The sequence below is a fragment of the Myotis daubentonii genome, chromosome 1 (genome assembly GCF_963259705.1).
Source record: "Myotis daubentonii chromosome 1, mMyoDau2.1, whole genome shotgun sequence".
Lineage (NCBI taxonomy): Eukaryota > Metazoa > Chordata > Mammalia > Chiroptera > Vespertilionidae > Myotis > Myotis daubentonii.
In genome coordinates, this window is record NC_081840.1 from 74,716,859 (window position 1) to 74,739,237 (window position 22,379).

The window sequence follows — 22,379 nt, forward strand, 5'->3', positions numbered from 1 at the left end:
GGGCTCAGGCAAAGCGATCACTGATCGCCTCGCCCGAGGCCTTGCCCGCCCACCAGAGACATGGGGCCCACTTCCGATGCGACCCGGGGGCAGGCGGGGGCTGGGGCAAAGGCAAGCAGTGCCAATCGCCTCACCCGAGCCCGAGCCCGCCCACCAGAGACACGTCCCAATGCGACCCGGGAGTGGGCAGGGGCTGGGGCGAAGGCAAATGGTGTGGATCACCTCGCCCGAGCCCTCACCACCCACTGGAGACACGGGGCCCACTGAGAGAGAGAGAGAGAGAGAGAGAGAGAGAGAGAGAGAGAGAGAGGCGGAATTTGGCATCCCGCATCCCTCCCTGATTGACCACTGTGATTCCAAGCCAGTGAGGGCGGCCTTCAGGCCACAGCTCCAGGTCCCTCACCCCCACCCCAGGCCCGAGAGCACAGTGCTGGGCAGGGGCACCCAGGGGTTTGGGAATGCAGCGCAAGGGGCCAGAATGATGGGGGGGGGGGGAAAGTGGGGGTCTGTGTTTACACCGCCAAGTTCCCCACTTCTGCCCTGGCCCATGCATGCCTCCTCCTTCCCCTCAGAGGCCCAGGTCCTGCCTACATGCTTGCTGGGCAGGCCCAACTGCACCACGGAGTGAGCCATGGTGATCGAGATGGCCACTTCCTGGGATAGGACAGCCAGACCACGGCGATTCATGAGGGTTATGAGGCCCATGGGGTATGCACGGCCCTCGGGCGGTAGGGGTGGCCGGCCAAGCCAAGTCTGGCTTCAGTGGGGCCAGTGGTAGCCCGTTGAGGCCACCCCAACCCCCACAGGTCCCAGGTGGATGGTGGCTCAGTGGAGAGCAGTGTCTCCATGCATGGTGCCCAGGGGTGGCTGTGAGCTGCTGCAACCCCGCCCCATGCTTCAGAGAGGAGGAGAAGGCTCACAGCCACCAGCACCCTAGGCTGCACCACCTGTGCCTCAGCCTGCCAGGTTGGCAGGGTCCAGAGCAGATGAGCTGCTTCCTTCCCCCAGTGGTAGAACAGGGAGGAGAGCACTGGGTGCAGGGAGGGGATCTCAGCTGGGATCCTCCTGGTGTGGGGAAGGGGCCTAGCCTAGGCCCAGTGAGGAGCTTAGGAAGTCTGGCTAAGCAGGCACTGGTTCATACAAACTCTTACTCTGCCATCTTCCTCCAGCTCTTCAAGCTAGCCCCCCTGCCCCACCTGTCTGGGGTAACGGGCTCTGGGTGACCTCCCTGAGCTCAGACTGTGGACCCAGAGACCTCAAGGAAGAGTGCAGGGGCTGGTGCAGAAGTACCAGGGCAGAGTTGCTTCAGTGTCTCAGTGAAGTTTGCAACTGACCCAAGGAGGAAACCCGAGAGGGAAAAGGCTGGGAGGCATAAATTGCCATCACTTTAGACACTTGAAAACAGCTCCACTTGGAATGTGAGGTGGTTATATGTTCAGCTGAGAAGTGAGGGGGCTGAACTCCACCATCGCTGGGCTCCTGTCAGTCCGAGGCCCAAACGTCCACCACGACAAGGAAAGAACAGAGCGAGGGGCCCAGAGGAAGGGAGGACAATTGAAGAAAACTGTGTCTAGACTTTCCCCAGCCCTCTCCTTCTTTCTGCTGCCTACAAGAGCCCCAGACCTGGCCACAGTTCTGTCTCCACCTTTTAGTCCCCTATTCTCCAACCACAGAGGAAAGAAATAAGGAAGGAGTCTGTGTTGCCTTCAGAAAGTATAATACCTGATTGGCCAGTTGCCTTCCACAGAGGGAGGCCAGACTGCGGCTTAGGCCTGCTCCCCACAGGGACATCAGTAGGACATCCTGTGAGGGCTCTCAGACTGTTAGAGGGGGCAGGCTGGGCTGAGGGATGCCCACTGAGTGCACAAATTTTTGTGCACCGGGCCTCTAGTCCTATATAATAAAAGGGTAATATGCAAATTGACCCTAACAGCAGAACAACTGGGAATGACTGGTCACTATGACACATACTGACCCCCAGGGGGCAGACACTCAATTCAGGAGATGCCTCCTGGTGGTCAGTGTGCTCCCATAGGGGGAGTTCTGCTCAGCCACAAGCCAGGCTGATGGCTGCCAGCACAGTGGTGGTGGCGAGAGCCTCTCCCACCTCCTCAGCAGCACTAAGGATGTCCGACTGCAGCTTAGGCCTGCTCCCCGCTGGCAAGTGGACATCCCCCGAGGGCTCCCGGGCTGCCAGAGGGATGTCTGACTGCCAGCTTAAACCCAATCTCCCAGGGATCGGGCCTAAGCCAGCAGGTGGACACCCCCCCTAGGGGTCCCAGACTGTGAGAGGGCACAGGCCTGGCTGAGGGACCCCCCAAGTGCACAAACTTTTGTGCACTGGGCCTCTAGTATTAAATAAATAAATAAACAAACAGGTTAACAATGAGATCAAGGAAAAAACAAAAGATACCTTGAGATAAATGAAAATGACTATTGTGCTAAGCAAAATAAGCCAGTTAGAGAAAGACAAATATCACATGATCTCACTTATATGTGGAATCTAATGAACAAACTAAACTGATAAACAAAATAGGTCCAAAGGCATGGTTGCATGGAAAAGAACAACAGATCTCAATGGGATGGGAGGTGGAAGGCATGGTAAGAGATTAACTAAAGATCATATACGGATAACATGGACACAGACAATAGTGTGGGTGAAGAGGGGGTTGGGTAGAGGTGGGCAAAAAAGGGGGTAAAGGGAAATAGCTGTAATACTGACAGCAGTACATTTTTTAAAAAGAAAAGAAAAACACAATGATCCAAACTCTATATACACAGCAAAAACAGCCCTAAGAGGAAAATTCATAGCATTACAGGTTTACCTCAAGAAACGAGAAAAATCTCAAATAAATAATCTTATGTTGAACCTCTTAAAGGAGCTAGAAAGAGAACAGCAACAAAACCCAAGGTGAGTATAAAGAAGGAAATAATAAAAATATATTATTATAGCCGAAACCGGTTTGGCTCAGTGGATAGAGCATCGGCCTGTGGACTGAAAGGTCCCAGGTTCGATTCCGGTCAAGGGCATGTACCTGGGTTGCGGGCATATCTCCAGTAGGAGATGTGCAGGAGGCAGCTGATCGATGTTTCTCTCTCATCGATGTTTCTAACTATCTCTCTCCCTTCCTCTCTGTAAAAAATCAATAAAATATATTTAAAAATACATATATATATATATTATTATAAATGGATAAAGAAGATATATATAACAGAATATTATTCAGCCATAAGAAGGAAATCCTACCATTTGTGACAACATAGATGGACCTTAAAGGCATTATGCTAATTGAAATGTCAGACAGAGAGAAAAAAAATATTGTGTGATATCACTTATTTGTGGAATCTTAAAAAGTTGAATAGAAACAGAGAGCAGATTTATGGTTGCCAGCGGTGTGGGATATGGGAAATGGGGGGATGTTTGTCAAAAATACAAACTTTCAGTTGTAAAATGAGTAAGTTTGAGGGACTAACTATAGATCATGGTGATTATTGTCAACAACACTGTATTATATACTTAAAGTTGCTAAAAGGGAACATCTTTATTATCTCACCACAAATAAAAATGATAATTCTGCAAGCTGATGGAGGTGTTAGCTAATGCAATGGTGGTAATTATTTTTGCAATATATATGTGTATCAAATACACTGTAGATCTTAAACTCACACATTGTTATATGTCAGTTATATCTTGATAAATCTAGAAAAAAACTTTTTAAATAAAAAGAGAGTATAATAGAGTGCAAATGTTATAAAAAGAAGAAATGGAGATAATAGACTGGGTACCACACAGGGGACATTTTCCCCAGTTTACACTTCTCTAGCACACTAGCCTCCCTGTTCTTTCCTTGACATGAAAAACACATTCCTTCCTCTTGTTCCTAGAATTAGCTGTTCCTTCTGCTGAAAATCCCTCTCCATGTCCTTTTGTTTTGTTCCCTCACTTTTTCAAGCCTCTGCTCAAATGTTATTACCTCTGTTAGGCTTTCCTTAAAACCATATTTAAAAGTCTAAGTCCTGCTATAGATGGTTTGGCTCACTGGATAGAATGTCGGCCTGTGGACTGAAGGAAAGGTCCCGGGTTTGATTCTGGTTAAGGGCATATATCTGGGTTGCTGGCTCAATCCCCAGTAGGGGGCATTCATGAGACAGCCAATCAATGATTCTCATCATTAATATTTCTATTTCTCTCTACCTTCCTCTATGAAATCAATAAAAATATTTTTAAAATATTTTTTAAAAGTCCAAGTCCATTTTTTAAAAGCAGAAGTTCCTCACAAGCCCATTTCCAATCTATCTCATTCTTACACTTCATTTTTCAAAAATGAAAAAAATATATACAATACACTTATTCATTTACTCATTTTATTTATTTTCTGTTGCTCTTCTCCCCCGCCTCCCATTGAATTTTTCTAGGTAAGCAGGATTTTTTCTTCTATTTTGTTTACCCTACTATATCCCTAGTATCTGTTGAGCACTCTATAAACGTTATTAAATAGCCTATACAAGTCTTGGCACTTAAAATGTCATTTTTCTATCATAAAATTGCAACTGGAATGTCTCTAAGTAACAAATTTGAGAATACTAGTTAATAAAGAACTGTTTTTTTCTTCTTCAAAATAGAAATGGGGAATTTAATGGTACATCTTTTTGTTGTAATTATTACAACAAACTATTACTATTTCATTATTCCCTAGGGACCTTTTGCAATGCCTGGTTACTAGAAGCACAAGAGATGATAAGAAGCTAGTTTGGTAAGCACATTATTCCTCAGGGATAGCAGGACTTGGGATTTCATTATAATTAAATAAAATTCAAAACTGTCTCATCTGTTGAACAAATACTTTAAAAATACCAGGGAGATGTTCCCAAATCTCAAAAGCCATGACAAGGAAATAAATTTAGATGAAACCTTCATCTGTGCTTTCATCTTTACCATAAATATGAGTTTTCAATCTGCGAAGAAAAAAAATTTTTTAATTTACTCTTTGCAGCTCATGGAAGGTTATACACTGGATCATCCAATTTTGCAGAAGTTCCTCACAAGCTTTTCACTCTGTGAGGTAACATTTTATTCCCCCTTTCTGACTTCTCTTCTTGGTATGTATCCAAGGAGTGAGTTAAAACTTTGCATGCCCTATTATAAGAACTGACTTTTCTGCATAAGTAAATTTACTGGGAAGTGCTTTCTTCTTCCTCTGAAAGTGTAAATATCTGGTTAAAATCAAATTCAGACAGAAAAGTTGTAAAATATTAATTATTCTCTTGTTTCTCTGAATCTTGGGAAATATGCATTAATATAGCTCTCTTATCCTTTTAAAATATTAATGACTATTGTTTACAAAGAGGCCTGGAGATTTTATGTAAAAATGTATAACTGATAAATTTCCAGAGGTAGATTTATTATCAATATTACAATCAATTTTTTCTCAATAGAGAAAATATGAAAAATTTCTGATACACTCATATCATATCTCTCCAACACCTTTATTGCTCTTAAATATATTGTTAATTTAATAAGAGTTATGTAAAATAGCTCTTCCTTAAATGACAAAACCATTCAGTATCTTCTTGCTTTCTGTTTCTTGCATGTATATAGGATCTTCTTTGGATTGTGACTTTCTACAGTTTGTACTCCCAAGAAATACTGTAACCGAAGACCAAAGCAGGGTGAGTATTGACACTCATTTACCACTATTAGGGGTCCAATTATCAATGAAAATGACTAATTAAGAGTGCGTAGAGTAAGGTACAAAAAGGTATCAGAACACAGATCAGAGTGTGAAAGATAGTAACTAAGACCTGTGTGGCAGCTAAGTGAGCTTTTTCTTCAATAAAAGCAGCAGAATAATTTGTGGGCATCCCATCAGGGTAGTTTTGAAACATTCAAATAAATTGCCTCTTACATTAATATTATGCTTTTTCTCTCTTCTGTATGTTTTGTACTCACTCTATGTACTTAAGTATAATTTGAATGTTCTTAAGTTAAAGCACTCTATTTTCCAAACCTAGCAAATGGCCAAGATTCACTAGCTCCATAGCTTGCATATCTGGACAAGATGGTATTCGTTCTTTTTCAGATAGGGTACAACCGCCTCAGCTGAGAAAAATCATACAAGTATTCACAATAAAAAATCCTAAATATTTTTTTAAACTTACTTCACAATCACAACAAATCAAAAGCGATCTATGTCTTCCAGGACAACACACACACACAAACACACACACACACACACACACACACACACACACACACACAAAACAAAGCGAAAAGACTTATAATTTGAGAAATTCTGGTGCCTGCCCTACACTGCCACCTGATATGATGCTATTGCTATGGGAAACAAATAGACTGACCTGTCACATCACATTCCGACTCGATACAATCTATATAGCCCCAAGAGCAACCAGAATATACACACAGCTGTTCTTCCACTTTAGATGGCAAACATGATAGTAGGCCTCTGAAGAAACAAGATGTGCAAAAGCTTTGATTGAGTAACAACAAACTGGGAGCAAGGGGAGAGCAGGCATGAGTGAAGCAAGCCATTTCATGTTTCAAGGTTGTCTCCAAAGAAAATGCCTAGAATGGGTATACATATGTGCAGGTGGTATATGTAAAAAGAGAAGACAGACCACACATAGACAGCCGCTGTGAAAGTAATATGGAAATTTCATTCCTACAATCAAAAAATGTTCCTCTGCTTCCCAACATTTTGTGGAACATTGGCCAACTCTAGTCACAGTCAGTAGTCCAGTCCCTCAGAGCAGTGCTCTCCCTAAGTCAGCTGCCCCACGTAGCAGGTTTCATTGTCACATTCATGAGAGGCTGTTTCAAAATGTTCAACCAGCAAATTTTAGGTGCCAAAGTGTAGGGCTCTTCCCCAGGATGTGGGGCTGAATCCAACAGCTGGATAGAGAGAAAGCAAGTCTTGTATTCCAAACGTATATATAATATACCATCTACGCTGGCCCCAGAGAGGCCCTTTGGGTCATTACTTTATAATACCACTAACAAGCACAAAATGGAGTATTCCCTGTGCCCTTTCACTGTAACTCAGTGAGACAGAACCTTTTGAAATGTCTTAGTGTAAGTAGTATTTTATTTGTTATTATTATCAATAATACTGATTGTAATAAATTACTTTTGTGTAATGCTTTAGAGATAAATTTTACATACAGAGATTTGAAGGTACTATAATCTATATGGTAAACAGATGAGAAAATAGACAAGTAGAAGTTAAGTGACATACTCAAAACTACAAAGTAGTCCTCACCCGGTTTAATGATTGCCCCGAGACAAGTTTTTACTTATTTGCATCTTACCAAAATGAAATCATACTTTGAAAACAGATTGTGGTGATCAGAGTTTTGTTGCTTTAACAGAAACCTCATTGTTTATTTAGGAAATTGTAAAGAAATTTGGTGTTTTCAGGGAGAACCAGCACTCTCCATTAAAGTGCAATAGCCATTGTCATCTCTGTGTCTTCCAGACTAATGAATGTGTCCGGCAGAGAAACCAACTCCGTGAGTCACTTTATCCTCATGGGCTTTCCCTCGAGCCCAGAAATGCAGCTCCTCTACTTTGGGCTCTTCTTAGTAGCCTATACCTTGACCCTGATGGGGAACACAGCCATTGCCTGTGCTGTGCGGTGGGACTGGCGCCTTCACACCCCCATGTACATCCTCTTGGGGAATTTCTCTTTCCTGGAAATATGTTATGTCACCACAACCATCCCTAACATGCTGGCCAACTTCCTCTCCGCAAGCAAGTCCATCTCCTTTGTGAGCTGTTTTGCACAGTTCTACTTCTTCTTTTCTTTAGGGTGTGATGAGGGCTTCTTCCTTTGCATCATGGCTTTTGACAGGTACCTTGCCATCTGCCGTCCTCTGCATTACCCACACATCATGACTAAACAGCTATACACAGGCCTCATCATCTTTGGATGGTCGGGTGGATTTGTTCTTTTCCTAACCCCAGTTATTCTCATTTCACAGTTGCCCTATTGTGGCCCAAATACCATCAACCATTTTATATGTGATCCTGTGCCACTGATGATGCTGTCCTGTTCAGAAGACACCACGACACAGTTCATTTACTCTACTTTCAATGCTATTTTCATGGTTGGCACATTTCTCTTTATCCTTTGCTCCTATGCTCTGGTGATTCTAGCTGTGCTGCGAATGCCCTCAGCAGCAAGCAAACACAAGGCTTTCTCCACTTGTGCTTCTCATCTGGCTGTGGTGATCCTGTTTTTTGGCTCTGTTATTGTGACGTATGTTAGTCCTGGATCTAGACACCCAGTGGAAGTACAGAAAATTGTGACCTTATTTTATTCTGTGATAACACCCCTCTGTAATCCTCTGATTTATAGCCTCAGGAACAAGGAGATGAAGGCTGCCCTAAGGAAAGTGTTTGGGGCTGAAATACATAGTCATAAAACATAAATCAGAAATAAGGGTAAAGCAAGTTTCGCCACAATCTATCTTAATAAGATATAAGCAAGTTTGTTTTCTAGAGAATTCAATAGTTTTGGTTAGGGAACAATAAAGCCCATTGTCATCTTAAATATCACCACTAGAGAGTGGGTTAGCCTTATTTAAGAAATAAAATTGTCTTAAGAAAACTGAACTCTTTATATATAACAGTTTTTTAAAGGAAGTATAAATAAGCTTTGTATTTCAAAATTGGTGCAACATATAAGGATTAGCATAGGTCATAAACTTGTAAACAAATTCTCCTCCACTGAAAATTAGTGACTAAACAGGATTTCTGTGTGAAATAAGTCCAACCTTGCAAATGTGACCTTATCACGTTATCTGCAAAGAATGATACATGTTTTCACTCTAAGGATTTTAAGAAACAAATAGCTCTAGCTGGACATTAAGTACAGTCACCCCTCAGTATCCAAGGGGAATTGGTTCCAGGACCCACCTTCCCCACCGCTACCCCCGCAGATACCCATATCCGTGGATGTTCAAGTCCCTCATATAAAATGGTGCAGTATTTTTGTATAATCCATGCACATCATCTCATGTACTTTAAGTCATCTCTAGATTACCTATCCAGTCACGTGCCACTTAACAACATTTCAGTCAGTAATGGACTGCATGTACAATGGTGATCCCATCCTATATAATAAAAGCCTAATATGCTAAGTGTCCTGTCGGCGGGTTGTCTGTTCAACCAATCAAAGTGTAATATTCTAATGATATGCTAAGGCTGCTTAACCACTTGCTAGGATGTGCACTGACCACCAGGAGGCAGACAGTTGATCAGTTGACCAGTCACTATGACGTGCACAGACCACCAGGGGGCAAATGCTCCAACCAGTAGGTTAGCTTGCTGCTGGGGTCTAGCCGATCAGGACTGAGCAAGATGGGCTGGACATGCCCTGGAGCCCTCCTGTGGTCCCTCCCTGGCTGGCCAACCTCCCTGTCCCTCCCTGGCCTCGATCGTGCACCAGTGGGGTCCCTCAGCCTTACCTGTGCCCTATCGCAATCCGGGACCCCTCAGGGGATGTTAGAGAGCCTGTTTCAGCCCAATCCTGTTCAATGCAGGAGCTGCCCCCTGGTGGTCAGTGCACTTCCACAAAGGGAGCACCACACAGCCAGAAGCTGGACTCACAGCTGGTGAGCACAGCAGTGGTGGTGGTGGGAGCCTCTCCCACATCCGTGGCAGCACTAAGGATTTCTGACTGATGGCTTAACCCATTGTCATCTTAAATATCACCACTACAGAGTGGGTTAGTCTTATTTAAGAAAAGAAAATAAGCCATCAGTTGAACATCCCCTGAGGGCTCCTGGATTGCAAGAAGGCAGAGGCCAGGCTGAGGAACCCCCCGCGCCCCTGAGTGCCCTAATTTTGTGCACCGGGCCTCAAGTAAGACTATAATGAGCTGAAAAATACCTATTACCTAGTGACACTGTAGCTAACACAATGTCATAGCAAAATGCATTACTCACATAATGTTTTGGTGATGTTAGTGTAAACAACCCTACTGCACTACCAGTCATCCTATATAATAAAGAGGTAATATGCAAATTGAACATCACTCCAACACACAAGATGGCCACCCCCATGTGGACACAAAATGGCCGCCACAAGATGGCCAGCAGTTGAGAGGGACCAGGCCTGCAGGGGAGGGCAGTTAGGGGCAATCGGGCCAGCAGGGGAGGACAGTTAGGGGTGACCAGGCTGGCAGGGGAGGACAGTTAGGGGCAACCAGGCTGGCAGGGGAGTGGTTAGGGGGTGATCAGGCAAGCAGGCAGGCAAGCGGTTGGGAGCCAGCAGTCAGACATCCCTCAAGGGGTTCCAGATTGGAGAGAGTTCAGGCTGGGCTGAGGGACACACACCCCCTGCATAAATTTCATGCACCGGGCCTCTGGTATAAAAATATAACACATATAATTATGTACAGTACATATACCTGATAAAGATATTAAATTACTATGCTACTGGTTTATGTATTTACTATATCATAGTTTTTATCATTAGAGGATATAACCTTTCTACTTATTAAAGAAAGTTAGCTGTAAGACAGTAGGTTGTATTATGCCAGCAGCAGTCTCATACATCTGTTTACCACATCTCTTGATTGAACCATTTTCTCTTGTGCTTGATTTAATCTCATGTTGTTTTGTACAGCAACATGCTGTACAAGCTTTTACCCTAGGAGCAATAGGCTGTACCGTATACCCTAGGTATGCTGTAGGCTAGACCATCTAGTTTCAGGTAAGTGCACTCTATGATGTCCGCACAACAAAATTGCCTGATTACTTATTTCTCAGAATGTTTCCTGTCATTCAGTAGTGCATAACTGTAATTCTAATACAATGTAAATGCTATTTAAATAGTTGTTATACTGTATTGTTTAGGAAATAATAGGAGAAAAATGTCTGTACACTTTCAATACAGATGCAAACATCATAGGCCTAACTACACAGTACACATCAGCAACAACATAATTTTTTCCCAAATATTTTCAATCTGATGTTGGTTTAATCCACAGATGCTGAACCTGCAAATACAGAGGGCTGACTTCAGTATTTTAGAGAGCACTCAAAATAAGAATTAGGAATTGAGTGGCTATTGTTTGTATCCAATAGGATTGAGATAGATGCTAACTGTAAAGGGTCAGGCGTTAGTCAGGACTTAACTCACTTTGCTGAAAATCCAATGTTAATTGACAGGTATTAGGACCATATTTTGTTTCAATATTTTTGCAGTGTGACATACTTCATTATCCAAAGTGTCTCTAAATATTTTCTCTTCTTTAAAATATATAATCATACTTGTTGGTTTGATTATGAATTTTATTTTCACCATTGGCCATCTGTGGGGGTATTTTAGGATAACTCTAAGATGTAATGAAAGGCAATAGGGAAATAATATGCAATATACAGAGCTACATTTACAGCCTTCAGAGAGTCATTAGATTCCACAAAGTGAAGAGCAACTGTAATTAAACTTCCTTTAGGAAAGAATCAAGGATTTGAAGTTTTCTGGACTTGGAAGGGCTGGATTTCTGGGACTTTCATGACAAAAGAGAAGTTTGTTCTACTTCACAGAAGTAAAGTGAATTGAATGGACAAGCAAGTGCCTGGAAAAATTATTTACATAAGCAAAACTCCATATCCAAAATATCTTTAATATAAGTGTTAGATGGATGCTCTTTTCCTGATTACTTTAATTATCATTCTCCTTTGGGAGCTTATGGTTCATTCGTCCCATAGTCATCTATCCTTCTTAGCAGACTTGGAAGAAAGCTGAAAATGTGTGATAATTAATAAAATGTCAAGTGATTATTTCTGACAGTGTGTGGTTTCTGCATTTGTAGCCAACTTTGAGATAATAATTAACTAGGCTCTCTATATCTCAGGCTTTCCATAACCCAGAAAGATGTTCACCTCATATTTCAGGTTGCTGACACTTAAGGGAAAGAAATCCAACTTAATAACTTTGTCTGAATTCTGGACTTTCAACCGAAGGACTTGTATGCATGCATATAAGCATAACCAATGGACATAAGACACTGGGGGGTAGGAGAGGCCGGGGAATTGTTAAGGGCGGGGGGGAAAAGGAGACATATATAATACTCTTTGTAATACTTTAAGCAATAAAACAATTTAAAAAAAGAAATCCAACTTAATAACTTTGTCTGAATTCTGGACTATAAATTAAGAATGTAGTGGTAATAAAATTTGTACTTCAAATGTGTCTAATTCATTTTAATAGATGAACTACTTATAAGGATACAAGCAAACGCCTGTCTCACTCAATAGATGATTCTTGACTTTCTCTCACACACTCCCCTCAACCAGACAACAGTATGCTGATGACCAGAAGGAAGGTGGGTGAAGGCAGGAGAGAGGTGGGCAAAGGGGGCTGGGGGAGAAATGGGGCCATCTGTAATAGTATAAACAATAAAAATACAGTTTAAAAAAGTTACAGTCTTTTCAAACCATATAATAAATTCTTACCCCCACACAGAGGACAGCCTTGCAGCTTACTTCATTTATTTCAATATATGCATTACTATTTGAACACTTATCACCTCTCAGTCACTTAGATAAATCACTTATGTAAACTCTTATCTCTAAGTGTTCAAACATATTTTTCTAGGAATAATCCATGTGGAGTTAATAGGAAAGGAAAAATAAGTCTGCTTAAGTTTAAAAAGTCCTATATTTAAATGAAGCAAGTAATGGGGTACACCAAGTTCATGAAGCCTTCAAGGATATCATAAGCAGAATAAATCTCCAAAATATATATATTAGAATGGACCTTTATCCAAGTTTGACAGGATAACTTCCTTTTCCCCCAAATCACCTCATGGAATTATTATTTCACTGAATATGTTTTGAGAACAGCCCGTGCATTTATTATATACAACACCCTCTGGGAGCAGGTTATTATCAATGGCATGTTAATAAATTAGAAAGCTAAGCGTTGTAGTGAGTTTTAGCAATTTGCCTAATGTCACACAATTAGTAAATTATAATGAAACCAGAAGGTTAATGCAGCGATGCTTTTAGTGAGCTTCTATTTTCAGCTACAGCTGTATTGAGCAGTTCTGTATGAATTCTGACTCATACTAACAATGTCCCAAATGAAAAGTACCATGTATCTTTCAAATTTCTGCCTCAGAGATTCTCAGAGGCTATGAGAGCCCCCCAGCTGTTGTGTAGGGTCAGCCCTGAAGTCTTATGGGTCAGAACAGATGGATAAATGCATCAAACATTTTTCTTTTGGGGAGACATTCCCTATGCATTTCAGAGATCCTGGAATCAAGTCTCCTTTTCAGTGACTTTTTTTCCTCGCCTCTTACTCTCCCTGCTCCTTCTTTCTTTCTAAGGTCATGTTGGCATCCGAGTCCTGTCTCAGGTTCTTCTTTCAAGAGAGCCCATATGAGCACCACTGGTAAGTGACCCTAGAAACTGAACTTTCAGTATGAAATCCTGGAAAGATGGCAGCAAAGACCCCAGTGCAGTGGGTAAGTCAAGTGGTGATAACCCCTAGGATAGAAGAGCACCACACTTGCTAAGACTTGGCCCTTGATAAATTGGGAGGAGGCACAGGTGGAAGGGAAGGCACTGTCTACAAAATGGCTCTAGCACTTGAGTGGGTGGAGACAATCTACATAATAAAAGAGAAAAATGGTAATTGGCATATGACGCTACCCTTTTCATTGGCTAATCAGGGCTATATGCAAATTAACTGCCAACTAAGATTGGCAGTTAACTGCCAACAAGATGGCGGTTAATTTGCATATGTAGGCACAATGCAGGGAGGCGAAAGGGAAAGCAGGAAGAAGCCCCCTGCCACTGACAGTGATCGGAAACCCAGGGGGGAGCTAAGAGCTGGGGGGCAGGGCAAAGGCGGCCCCAGGGCCCCAGGGCCACCTTTGCCCTGCCCCCCCAGCCATGATCTGAGAATCAGGTGCCTTTGCTGCCCTGGCCAGTGATAGCAGGAAGTAGGGGTGGAGCCAGCGATGGGAGCTGGGCACGGTCGAAGCTGGCAGTCCCAGGAGCTAGGGGTCCCTTGCCTGGGCCTAAAGCGAAGCCCACGATCGCGGGGCCGCTGCAGCTGTGGGTCCCCACTGCCCGGGCCGGACGCCTAGGCCAGAGGCGTTAGGCCTAGGCAGGGGCGGAGCCTGCAACCGCGGGGAGCTGGGGGTCCCTTGCCCAGGCCTGACACCTCTGCCGGAGGCCTCAGGCCTGGTCAAGGGGCCGATCCTGCGATTGGAGGGTGATGGGGGTCAACGCCTGAGGGCTCCCAGTATGTGAGAGGGGGCAGGATGGGCTAAGGGACACCCGCCCCCCAACACCCAGTGCACGAATTTCGTGCACCGGGCCCCTAGTGGTAATTATAAGAGCCATGGAATTGGGTAACTTTTGATTTCCTTGACATACAGGGTGTCCCAAAAAATGTATACACACTTTAACAGCTGATAGCTCAATTCTGAAAATGAACTGTATTTTAACAAATGTAGCCTTTATAATTATTCAAAGTGTGTGTACATTTTGGGGGGACACCCTATATTTAAGATTGACAAACTAAGCTCAACCAGTCAAGCCAGGGCACATTGCCTCTAAAATTAAAGACAAGTTTTTATATCTTACAACCCCTGCTACACAGAACTTGGTGGGACTCACGATATTTACGAGGCACCTAAAACCAAATTTGTTGAATAAGGCTCTGACGTTATTAATCAAGTGACTGATGTGGGAGACTGCTTATTTTGAGTGGGCCCAGTGCAAAAAGAAACCTCTACAATAGGTTCAGGCTGTTACTCGTGTCACCCTGCTCTCGGGCTAAATAGATACGAATGTGGTGTGATAAGCAGCATTAGACTTGTAATGCATTTCCCTTGAGTCTTAGAACAAGGCCATGCTTTTTACTGCATAGAACTACTTATTGTTTGCAAAGGATAACCTGATTTCCATTGGTTGAAAAAAATTGGACATCTTACCATGGGAAATTGAGGGCTATGCAAATAGAGCTTCTCAGAATGAGCTGGATATTGTCACATAAATTCAGTTAAGAACAGCAACGCATTAGAAATGGTACCTGAGTGAATGCCCAGGCATGTTCAGAGGACACTTCACCTACCTCTGCTATACCAACACCTCTTCCTGAGTTTACACCTATGACCTGGGGAAGACTGTATAGAGACTGGTACCTGGGTGTCTTGAAACATAATGCCCAAAGCAGAGCTTGACCCAACACAGCTCATGGGCTTAGCTGCCATACCTTCTACAACATCCTCGTGACAAAAAGAGAGCCTCGGAAGGTCAGATTTACCCCAAGTGCACGACTTCCTGCCTGGCTTTCAGGTCCAGTGCTGATTTCTTCCCAGAGTTGGAATCCAAAAACCTAATCAGGACCTGGCTTCCCTTGGTTTTCTTTAGCAATGACTTCCAGGCCCAAAGGGCATTTTTCTCTTTAGCAGTGAAATGCCTTATTTGGCTGAAGCTTGGCATAGTACTATACTATCCAAATTGGCTTCATCAGGGCACCTGCAGACTGAGCTGTATGAGCTAAGGTACCCACTGACAGGCTGAGTGGTAAAAGAGAAGCAATGAGATCATTGGTGATATCACAGAGCCTCAGTTGCTATGATACCAATTCTAAGAAGAAAACACACAGAAAGAAAATCAGAGAATAGGAAGAGAGAAAAACAACATTGAAGAGAGAAAAACAACATTGAAGAGAGAAAAACATATGGGTCCAAACTTACATTTGAGGAATTTATCTGAAACATCTAGAAAGTTTCAGGTTTTTGTTTTTGTTTTTGTTTTTGTTTTTGTTTTTCAGAATGGCTTTCATTCTTGGGCAGGTGAATGTGAGAGAGGACAGGTTTCTGAGGTACTTCTGAAATTAAAAAGGGAAAGAACTGATTTGGAAGGTTATCTACTAATGGGACACCAACATAAGTATTAATAACAAAATATTTTAAAAGATTGTAATGAAGAGGTTAAACAGCCATCATCAAAATGACAGAATCAATAGAAGTTTTTCATAAGCAGTTCACTGGAGGTTAAAACTGAGTCTCTGTGATAGGAAAGCATCAATGGGTCTAAGATTTCCAGATATATCAGTGATACTTCCAAAATGGAAATTAGAGTATCCTTCAGTTAGCATGAGAAGAAGCAGGAGGTTAGGGCAGCAAAAAGTTAACGCTATTAAGAAGTATTTACCCTCTAGTTACTTTCTACAGGGACTGGTGAACATTGAACAGAATGAGTAGGCTGCTTCCTTTGCCAGCTGCACTAAAAACATTCTGGAGACAACATGGCAGGACCTGGAGCGTATTATGCTAAGTGAAATAAGCCAGTCAGAGAAAGACAAACATCAAATGATCTCACTTATAAGTGGAATCTAATGAACAAAATAAACTGACAAACAAAATAGAGCCAGAGACCTGGAAGATGCAACAGATTGACGATTCTCAGAGGGAATGAGGCCGGGTGGGCGGGAAGAGATTTACCAAAGAACTTATATGCATAACCCATGGACACAGACAATAGTGTGGGGAAGGCCTGAGGAGGTAATGGAGGGAGGGGGGGAGGGCAAGGGGAAGAGGACATCTGTAATACTTTCAACAATAAAGATAAATTTAAAAAAAAAAAAAACACATTCTGTCTGGTTCCTGCCACTTCATACCACTGTACTAAAATGACTAAAGCTCAGAGAAGAGAGAAAAGCCTAATGAGAGGTAAAGTTCTAACAGAAGAAGGTAACATCTGAAACTGGTCTGACCCTCATCTTCCTATGAACCATGCCCAAGAGTTCAAATGCACCTCGCCATCAGTGTAAGACTACCATATATCTACTTAAATGGCAAAGAAAATAAAAGGACTTAAGGTTTTGCCTTTGCACAGGGTTTTTGCTGGGCCATTTGCCACAGTAGGACTTCACCCTTGTGGGTGAACCATAGGCACCCCATCTTGTTAGAACTGCTGTTTAAAATTTTCCACTAAACATAGATGGTCCTTTGTTCTGTTAATTAACTCTGCTATTCCTGGCTTCTGTAAGCATGCTTGCTCGAGTGATAAGGAAGATAAGCTCAATTATCTGGTCCTGCAAGCTGCTCTGCTGACATAGGGTCTGGTTCGTCCCTGGTTACTCCCATGCCAGGTGTCTTTTAGTTACCTAAATTATACTGTGCTCAAGGCTATAAGCTTCCTGCAAGATATCTACTAAGCGCTCTTCTCCCATCCCAGTACATAGGGCTCTTTGAAAAGCCTGCTAAAGGTCCAGGAGCCCCATATTTAGGAGACAGAGAAACCGGGGGGTGGGGGGGAGGTTGGGGTATAAAGGGAAAGCTTCCTCCATGTTACTTTGCTCAGGCTCTGGAGACAACTCCTCTGAGACCACTGGCATAAATATAGACTCCAAATTTGGTTTACTGCTTAAGGCATCCTCTGTTCAGCTTGCTGATTTCCAATATAACATGGACAATAATTGTTTTGAATAAATCTTTGTTCACAGTGAGCACTCATTTTCCAATGAAATCTCTTTTACAGAGATAAACAGAGAGATCAGTTTCAGATCAACTTTATCAAGTATAGTGTTTAAAGTAAAAATATTTAAGGAAGGCCCTGGCCAGTGGCTCAGTCAATTGGAGTGTCATCCCATACACCAAAAAGTTGCAGATTTGATTTCCAGTTGGGGCACATACCTAGGTTTTGAGTTCCATCCCCTGCCAGGGTGCACACAGGAGGCAACTGATCAATGTTTCTCTCTCACATCAATGATTCTTTCTCTCTTTCCCTTCCTCTCTCTAAAATCAATAAAAACATAACCTTGAGAGGATTTAAAATATATACACACTAGAGGCCTGATGTGCGAAAATTCATGCACTTTGGGGATGTCCCTCAGCCCAGCCTGTACCCTCTGGCAGTCCGGGACCCTTCGGGGGATGTCCACCTGCCAGCTTAGGCCCGCTCCTTAGTGCTGCATAGGAGGCGGGAGAGGTTCCCGCCACCACTGCTGCACTCACAGCCCTCAGCCTGGCTTGTGGCTGAGCGGAGCTCACTCTATAGGAGCAAACTCACCACCAGAGGGCAGCTCCTGAGTTAAGCATCTGGCCCCTAGTGGTCAGTGCACATCATAGCGACCGGTTGTTCCCAGTGGTTCCACCCTTAGGGTCAATTAGCATATTCCCCACTATTATATACTAGAGGCCCAGTGCACAAAAATTTATGCACTTCGGGGGGTCCCTCAGCCCGGCCTGTGCCCTCTCGCAGTCTGGGACTACTCGGGGGATGTTCACCTGCTGGCTTAAGCTCACTCCCTGGGGGATTGGGCCTAAGCTGGCAGTCAGACATCCCTCTGGCAGCCCGGAAGCCCTCAGGGGATGTCCACTTGCCAGCGGGGAGCAGGCCTAAGCTGCAGTCGGACATCCTTAGTGCTGCTGAGGAGGTGGGAGAGGCTCGCGCCACCATGGCTGTGCTGGCAGCCATCAGCCTGGCTTGTGGCTGAGCAGAGCTCCCTCTGTGGGAGCGTACTGACCACCAGGGGGCAGCTCCTGCATTGAGCATCTGCCCCCTGGGGATCAGTGTGTGTCATAGTGACCAGTCATTCCCAGTTGTTCTGCTGTTAGGGTCAATTTGCATATTACCCTTTTATTATATAGGATAGAGGCCTAGTGCACTGGTGGGGGCCAGCTGGTTTGCCCTGAAGGGTGTCCCGGATCAGGGTGGGAGTCCTGCTGGAGTGCCTGGCCAGCCTGCGTGAGGGGCTGAGGCCCATTTTCAGGCTGCCCACAGCCCCTTCAGGGTGGGGGGGGGTCCCACTGGGGTGCCTGGCCAGCCTGGGTGAGGGGCTCATGGCTGTTTTCAGGCTTGTCAAGCCCCCCAGTGGGGACCCTCACCCCATGGGGGTGTGGCCAGCATGGGTGAGGGGCTGAGGGTCATTTTCAGGCTGCCCACAGCCCCTTCAGGGTGGGGGTGTCCCGCTGGGGTGCCTTGCCAGCTTGGGTGAGGGGCTGATGGCCATTTTCAGGCTGGCCATGCCCCCCAGCGACCCAAGATCCCAGCCTCTTCTTTTTCTTTTGGGATTTATTTATCTTCTATAATTGAAACTTTGTAGCCTTTAGCAGAGGCGAGGGCCAGCCAGGGCAGGCGGGAAGCTTGGCTTCCTCCATTGCCAGGGCAACCCAAGCCTCCTGCTCACTCCAGCTCCATGGCTGTCTCCATCTTATTTGGGTTAATTTGCATACTCGCTCCTGATTGGCTGGTGGGTATAGCGGAGTGGTGGAGTGATGGTTAATTTGCATCTTTCTCTTTTATTAGTGTAGAGGATATTTAAGGAATAAAAGAAGCCAAAATAGTAATGTTAATAGAAGTTTACCAGAGTGACTAAAAGGTATAACCATGGCCAGAAAAGAATAATAGGTAGCAGCCATAGGCAGATTATACTTTGTCATTTTAGGCACCCTATTTGTAGAAATAAAATAAACAAAGTTGAATCACCACCAAATATAAACTCTTATCCTTTGTGGGCTTCTGTTGAATTATTTTTAAATGGTAAGACTTGCCTTTTTGGCTTTCTGAGCAACATTATGGTGATGGACAAGAACAAGTGCCTTATGAAAGTACTAAAAAGGGAACCAAAAAGAAACTTTTTGATCCATTTTTTAAAGGAAGAGTGGTATAATGTGAAAGCACCAGCAATGTTTAATATAAGAAATGTTGGAAGAATACTAGTCACGAGAACTCAAGGAACAAATATTGCATCTGATGGTCTCAGGGGTGGTGTTTTTGGAGTGAGCCTAGATGATCTGCAGAATGATGATGCTGCGTTTAGAATATTCAAGTTATCACTGAGAATTTTCAAGGCAAAACTGCCTAATTAATTTCCATGTCATGGATCTTACCCATGACAAAATGTGCTCCATGGTCAAAAAATGGCAGGGCATGATTGAAGCTCATGTTGATGTCAAGACTACCAATGGTTATTTGCTTTGTCTATTCTGTGTTGGTTTTAATAATAAAATGAAACAATCAGATTCAGAAGACCTCTTGTGCTCAGCATCAGCAGGTCCGCCAAATCCTGAACAAGATGATGGAAATCATGACCTAAGAGGTGCAGGCAAATGACTTGAAAGAAGTGGTCAATAAACTGATTCCAGAGAGCACTGGAAGAGACATAGAAAAGCCCTACCATCCTATTTCTCCACTGTATGATGTCTTGTTAGGCAAGTCAAAATGCTGGACAAGCCCAAGTTTGACTCGGAAAACCCATGGAGTTTCCCGGTGAAGGCAGCAGTTCTGGAAAAGCTACTGAGAATGAGACAGGTGCTAAAGTTGAATGAGCTGATGAATATGAAGCTGTAGTCCAAGAATCTGTTTAAAAGTCATACTTTTAATGGTGACAAATAAAAATCCTATTTGTGAAAAAAATGATAATAAAATGGTAAGACTTTCTTTGAAAGAATTTTATGAGAATTACATATATATATACTAGTATTATATAATGCATGTAAAAGCTGCTGCACAGTAATTGATCATAGCAGATATGAAAAACTGTCATCTAAGCATGATATAAAGCTGGGTAGAGTGCCCTTGAAACAGGGGGAAGATAGTTTAAAGATATAAAAAGACATAGAATCCTTGGGGTTGAGGGTATGAGAGGAGACCCAATGTTAAATGAGACCCCAGATTTTCTTACTCTCATGAAGCCTGAAAACTGCCAACAGTTCCATCAGAATTTAGTCCCTGCTGCCAGGAGTCTGAAGGGGAAATGGGAACCAACTTTAATCACAGTAGACTCAGTGATAAAGATGGGCAGGGACATTACTTTTATTTTTTTAAACATAGTAAGCTCTACTTTATTTTTTGAATATATTTTTATTGATTTCAGAGAGGAAGGGAGAGGAAGAGAGAGATAGAAACATCAATGATGAGAGAAAATCATTGATTGGCTTCCTTCTGCACTCCCCCTTCTGGGGATCAAGCCAGCAACCCTCCGGGCATGTGCCCTTGACCAGAATCAAACCTCTGACCCTTCAGTCCACAGGCCAACACTCTATTCCACTGAACCAAACCAGCTAGGGCCAGGGACGTTACTTTTAGTGATGATTGGAAAGATATACAGTATTTGGGGATTTGTTAAAGTGAACTTTAAATGTCATTTGAAAAAGCACATATAAAAGAAGGGTTGCTCCAAAAGCCTTGAAGAAATTGGTGACATCTAATATGTGTCTGGTTTTAAAAACCCAGAACCTGTCTGGAGGTGTCAGGTGAGCAGCAAACCAGAGGGGCCATTACTAGGGAAGTGGGAGCTGGGTTAGGGAGATTGAGCAGAAAAGAAAAAGAGAGAGAAAAAAATTCATTTTTTAGAGCTAATTTAAAAGATTAGCAAATTTAAGATTCCATTTTTTAATTTGAAGTAGGTCTTTATGTAAAAATATCCAGCAGGAAGTTGCAGATGTTTGACTACGGTTTAAAAATAAAGTTAGTGCTCCCCGGCCAGTGTGGCTCAGTTGGTTAGAGTGTCATCCCATACACTGAAAGGTCACGGGTTCAATCCCTGGTCAGGCTGCCTGATCTCTCTCTCTCTCTCTCTCTCTCTCTCTCTCTCTCTCTCTCTTCCTCTCTCTCCCTCTCTCTCTCTCTCCCTTCTCTCTTGAAAATCAATAAAAACATATCTTCAGGTGAGGATAATTAATATGCCTGGCCGGTGTGGCTCAGTGGTTGACTGTTGACCTATGAACCAGGAGGTCACAGTTCAATTCTCAGTCAGGGCACTTGCCTGGATTATGGGCTTTGTCCCCAGTAGGATGCATATGGGAGGCAGCCAATCAATGATTCTCTCTCATTATTGAATTTTCTATCTCTTTCTCCCTCTCCCTTCCTCTCTGAAATCAATAAAAAATATATTTTAAAAATAATTGATAAATAAAAAGTTTTAGTGCTAGGGTTATTTCAAAACAAAGTTTTTGTCTAAGGTTTCCTCATGAAGTATAATACTATAAATTAAATTACTACTGTAGAAAACAAGAATAGAGAGTATTAACTACTTCTGAGAGACATGTATCCAGAATTTGACAAAGAGCTACATGAAAGTAAGTGCACCTTGGGTCTGGATAGTAGTGATCTCACGAAGTCTATAGCTCTTTGGCTTACACTGAGTATTAGCGAGCCTTTGTGTGTCTGAATATGGAAGATTTGGACCTACTTCCTAAAGTGTGATATTAGCAAAATACGGGGAGTCAATGAAGTTAGCATAACCCTACTGAGGATTCTTGTTGGTTCTCAAAACTATACTTGCAATTATAAAGTATTTTTAAGTAGTGTTTTTAAATAGTCCCTGATATTGAGATGTGTGTGTTTTTTTAAATCTGGTTACCTAAAGGGTTGTTGGTTAA

At 43.1% G+C, this 22,379-nt stretch overlaps 1 protein-coding gene and 1 pseudogene across 1 annotated transcript; both read left to right on the plus strand.

Annotated features, from left to right (window-relative positions):
- Positions 1–7,497: 7,497 nt before the first annotated feature.
- LOC132222056 (olfactory receptor 11G2-like) lies at positions 7,498–17,268 on the plus strand. The gene is made up of 2 exons (XM_059676908.1): positions 7,498–8,414; positions 17,042–17,268. Exons 1-2 carry the CDS (start codon positions 7,498–7,500, stop codon positions 17,103–17,105), a joined length of 981 nt encoding a protein of 326 aa, XP_059532891.1. The 3' UTR covers positions 17,106–17,268.
- Positions 17,269–19,615: 2,347 nt separating this feature from the next.
- On the plus strand, positions 19,616–20,363 carry LOC132222114 (small ribosomal subunit protein eS1-like; annotated as a pseudogene).
- Positions 20,364–22,379: the final 2,016 nt, after the last annotated feature.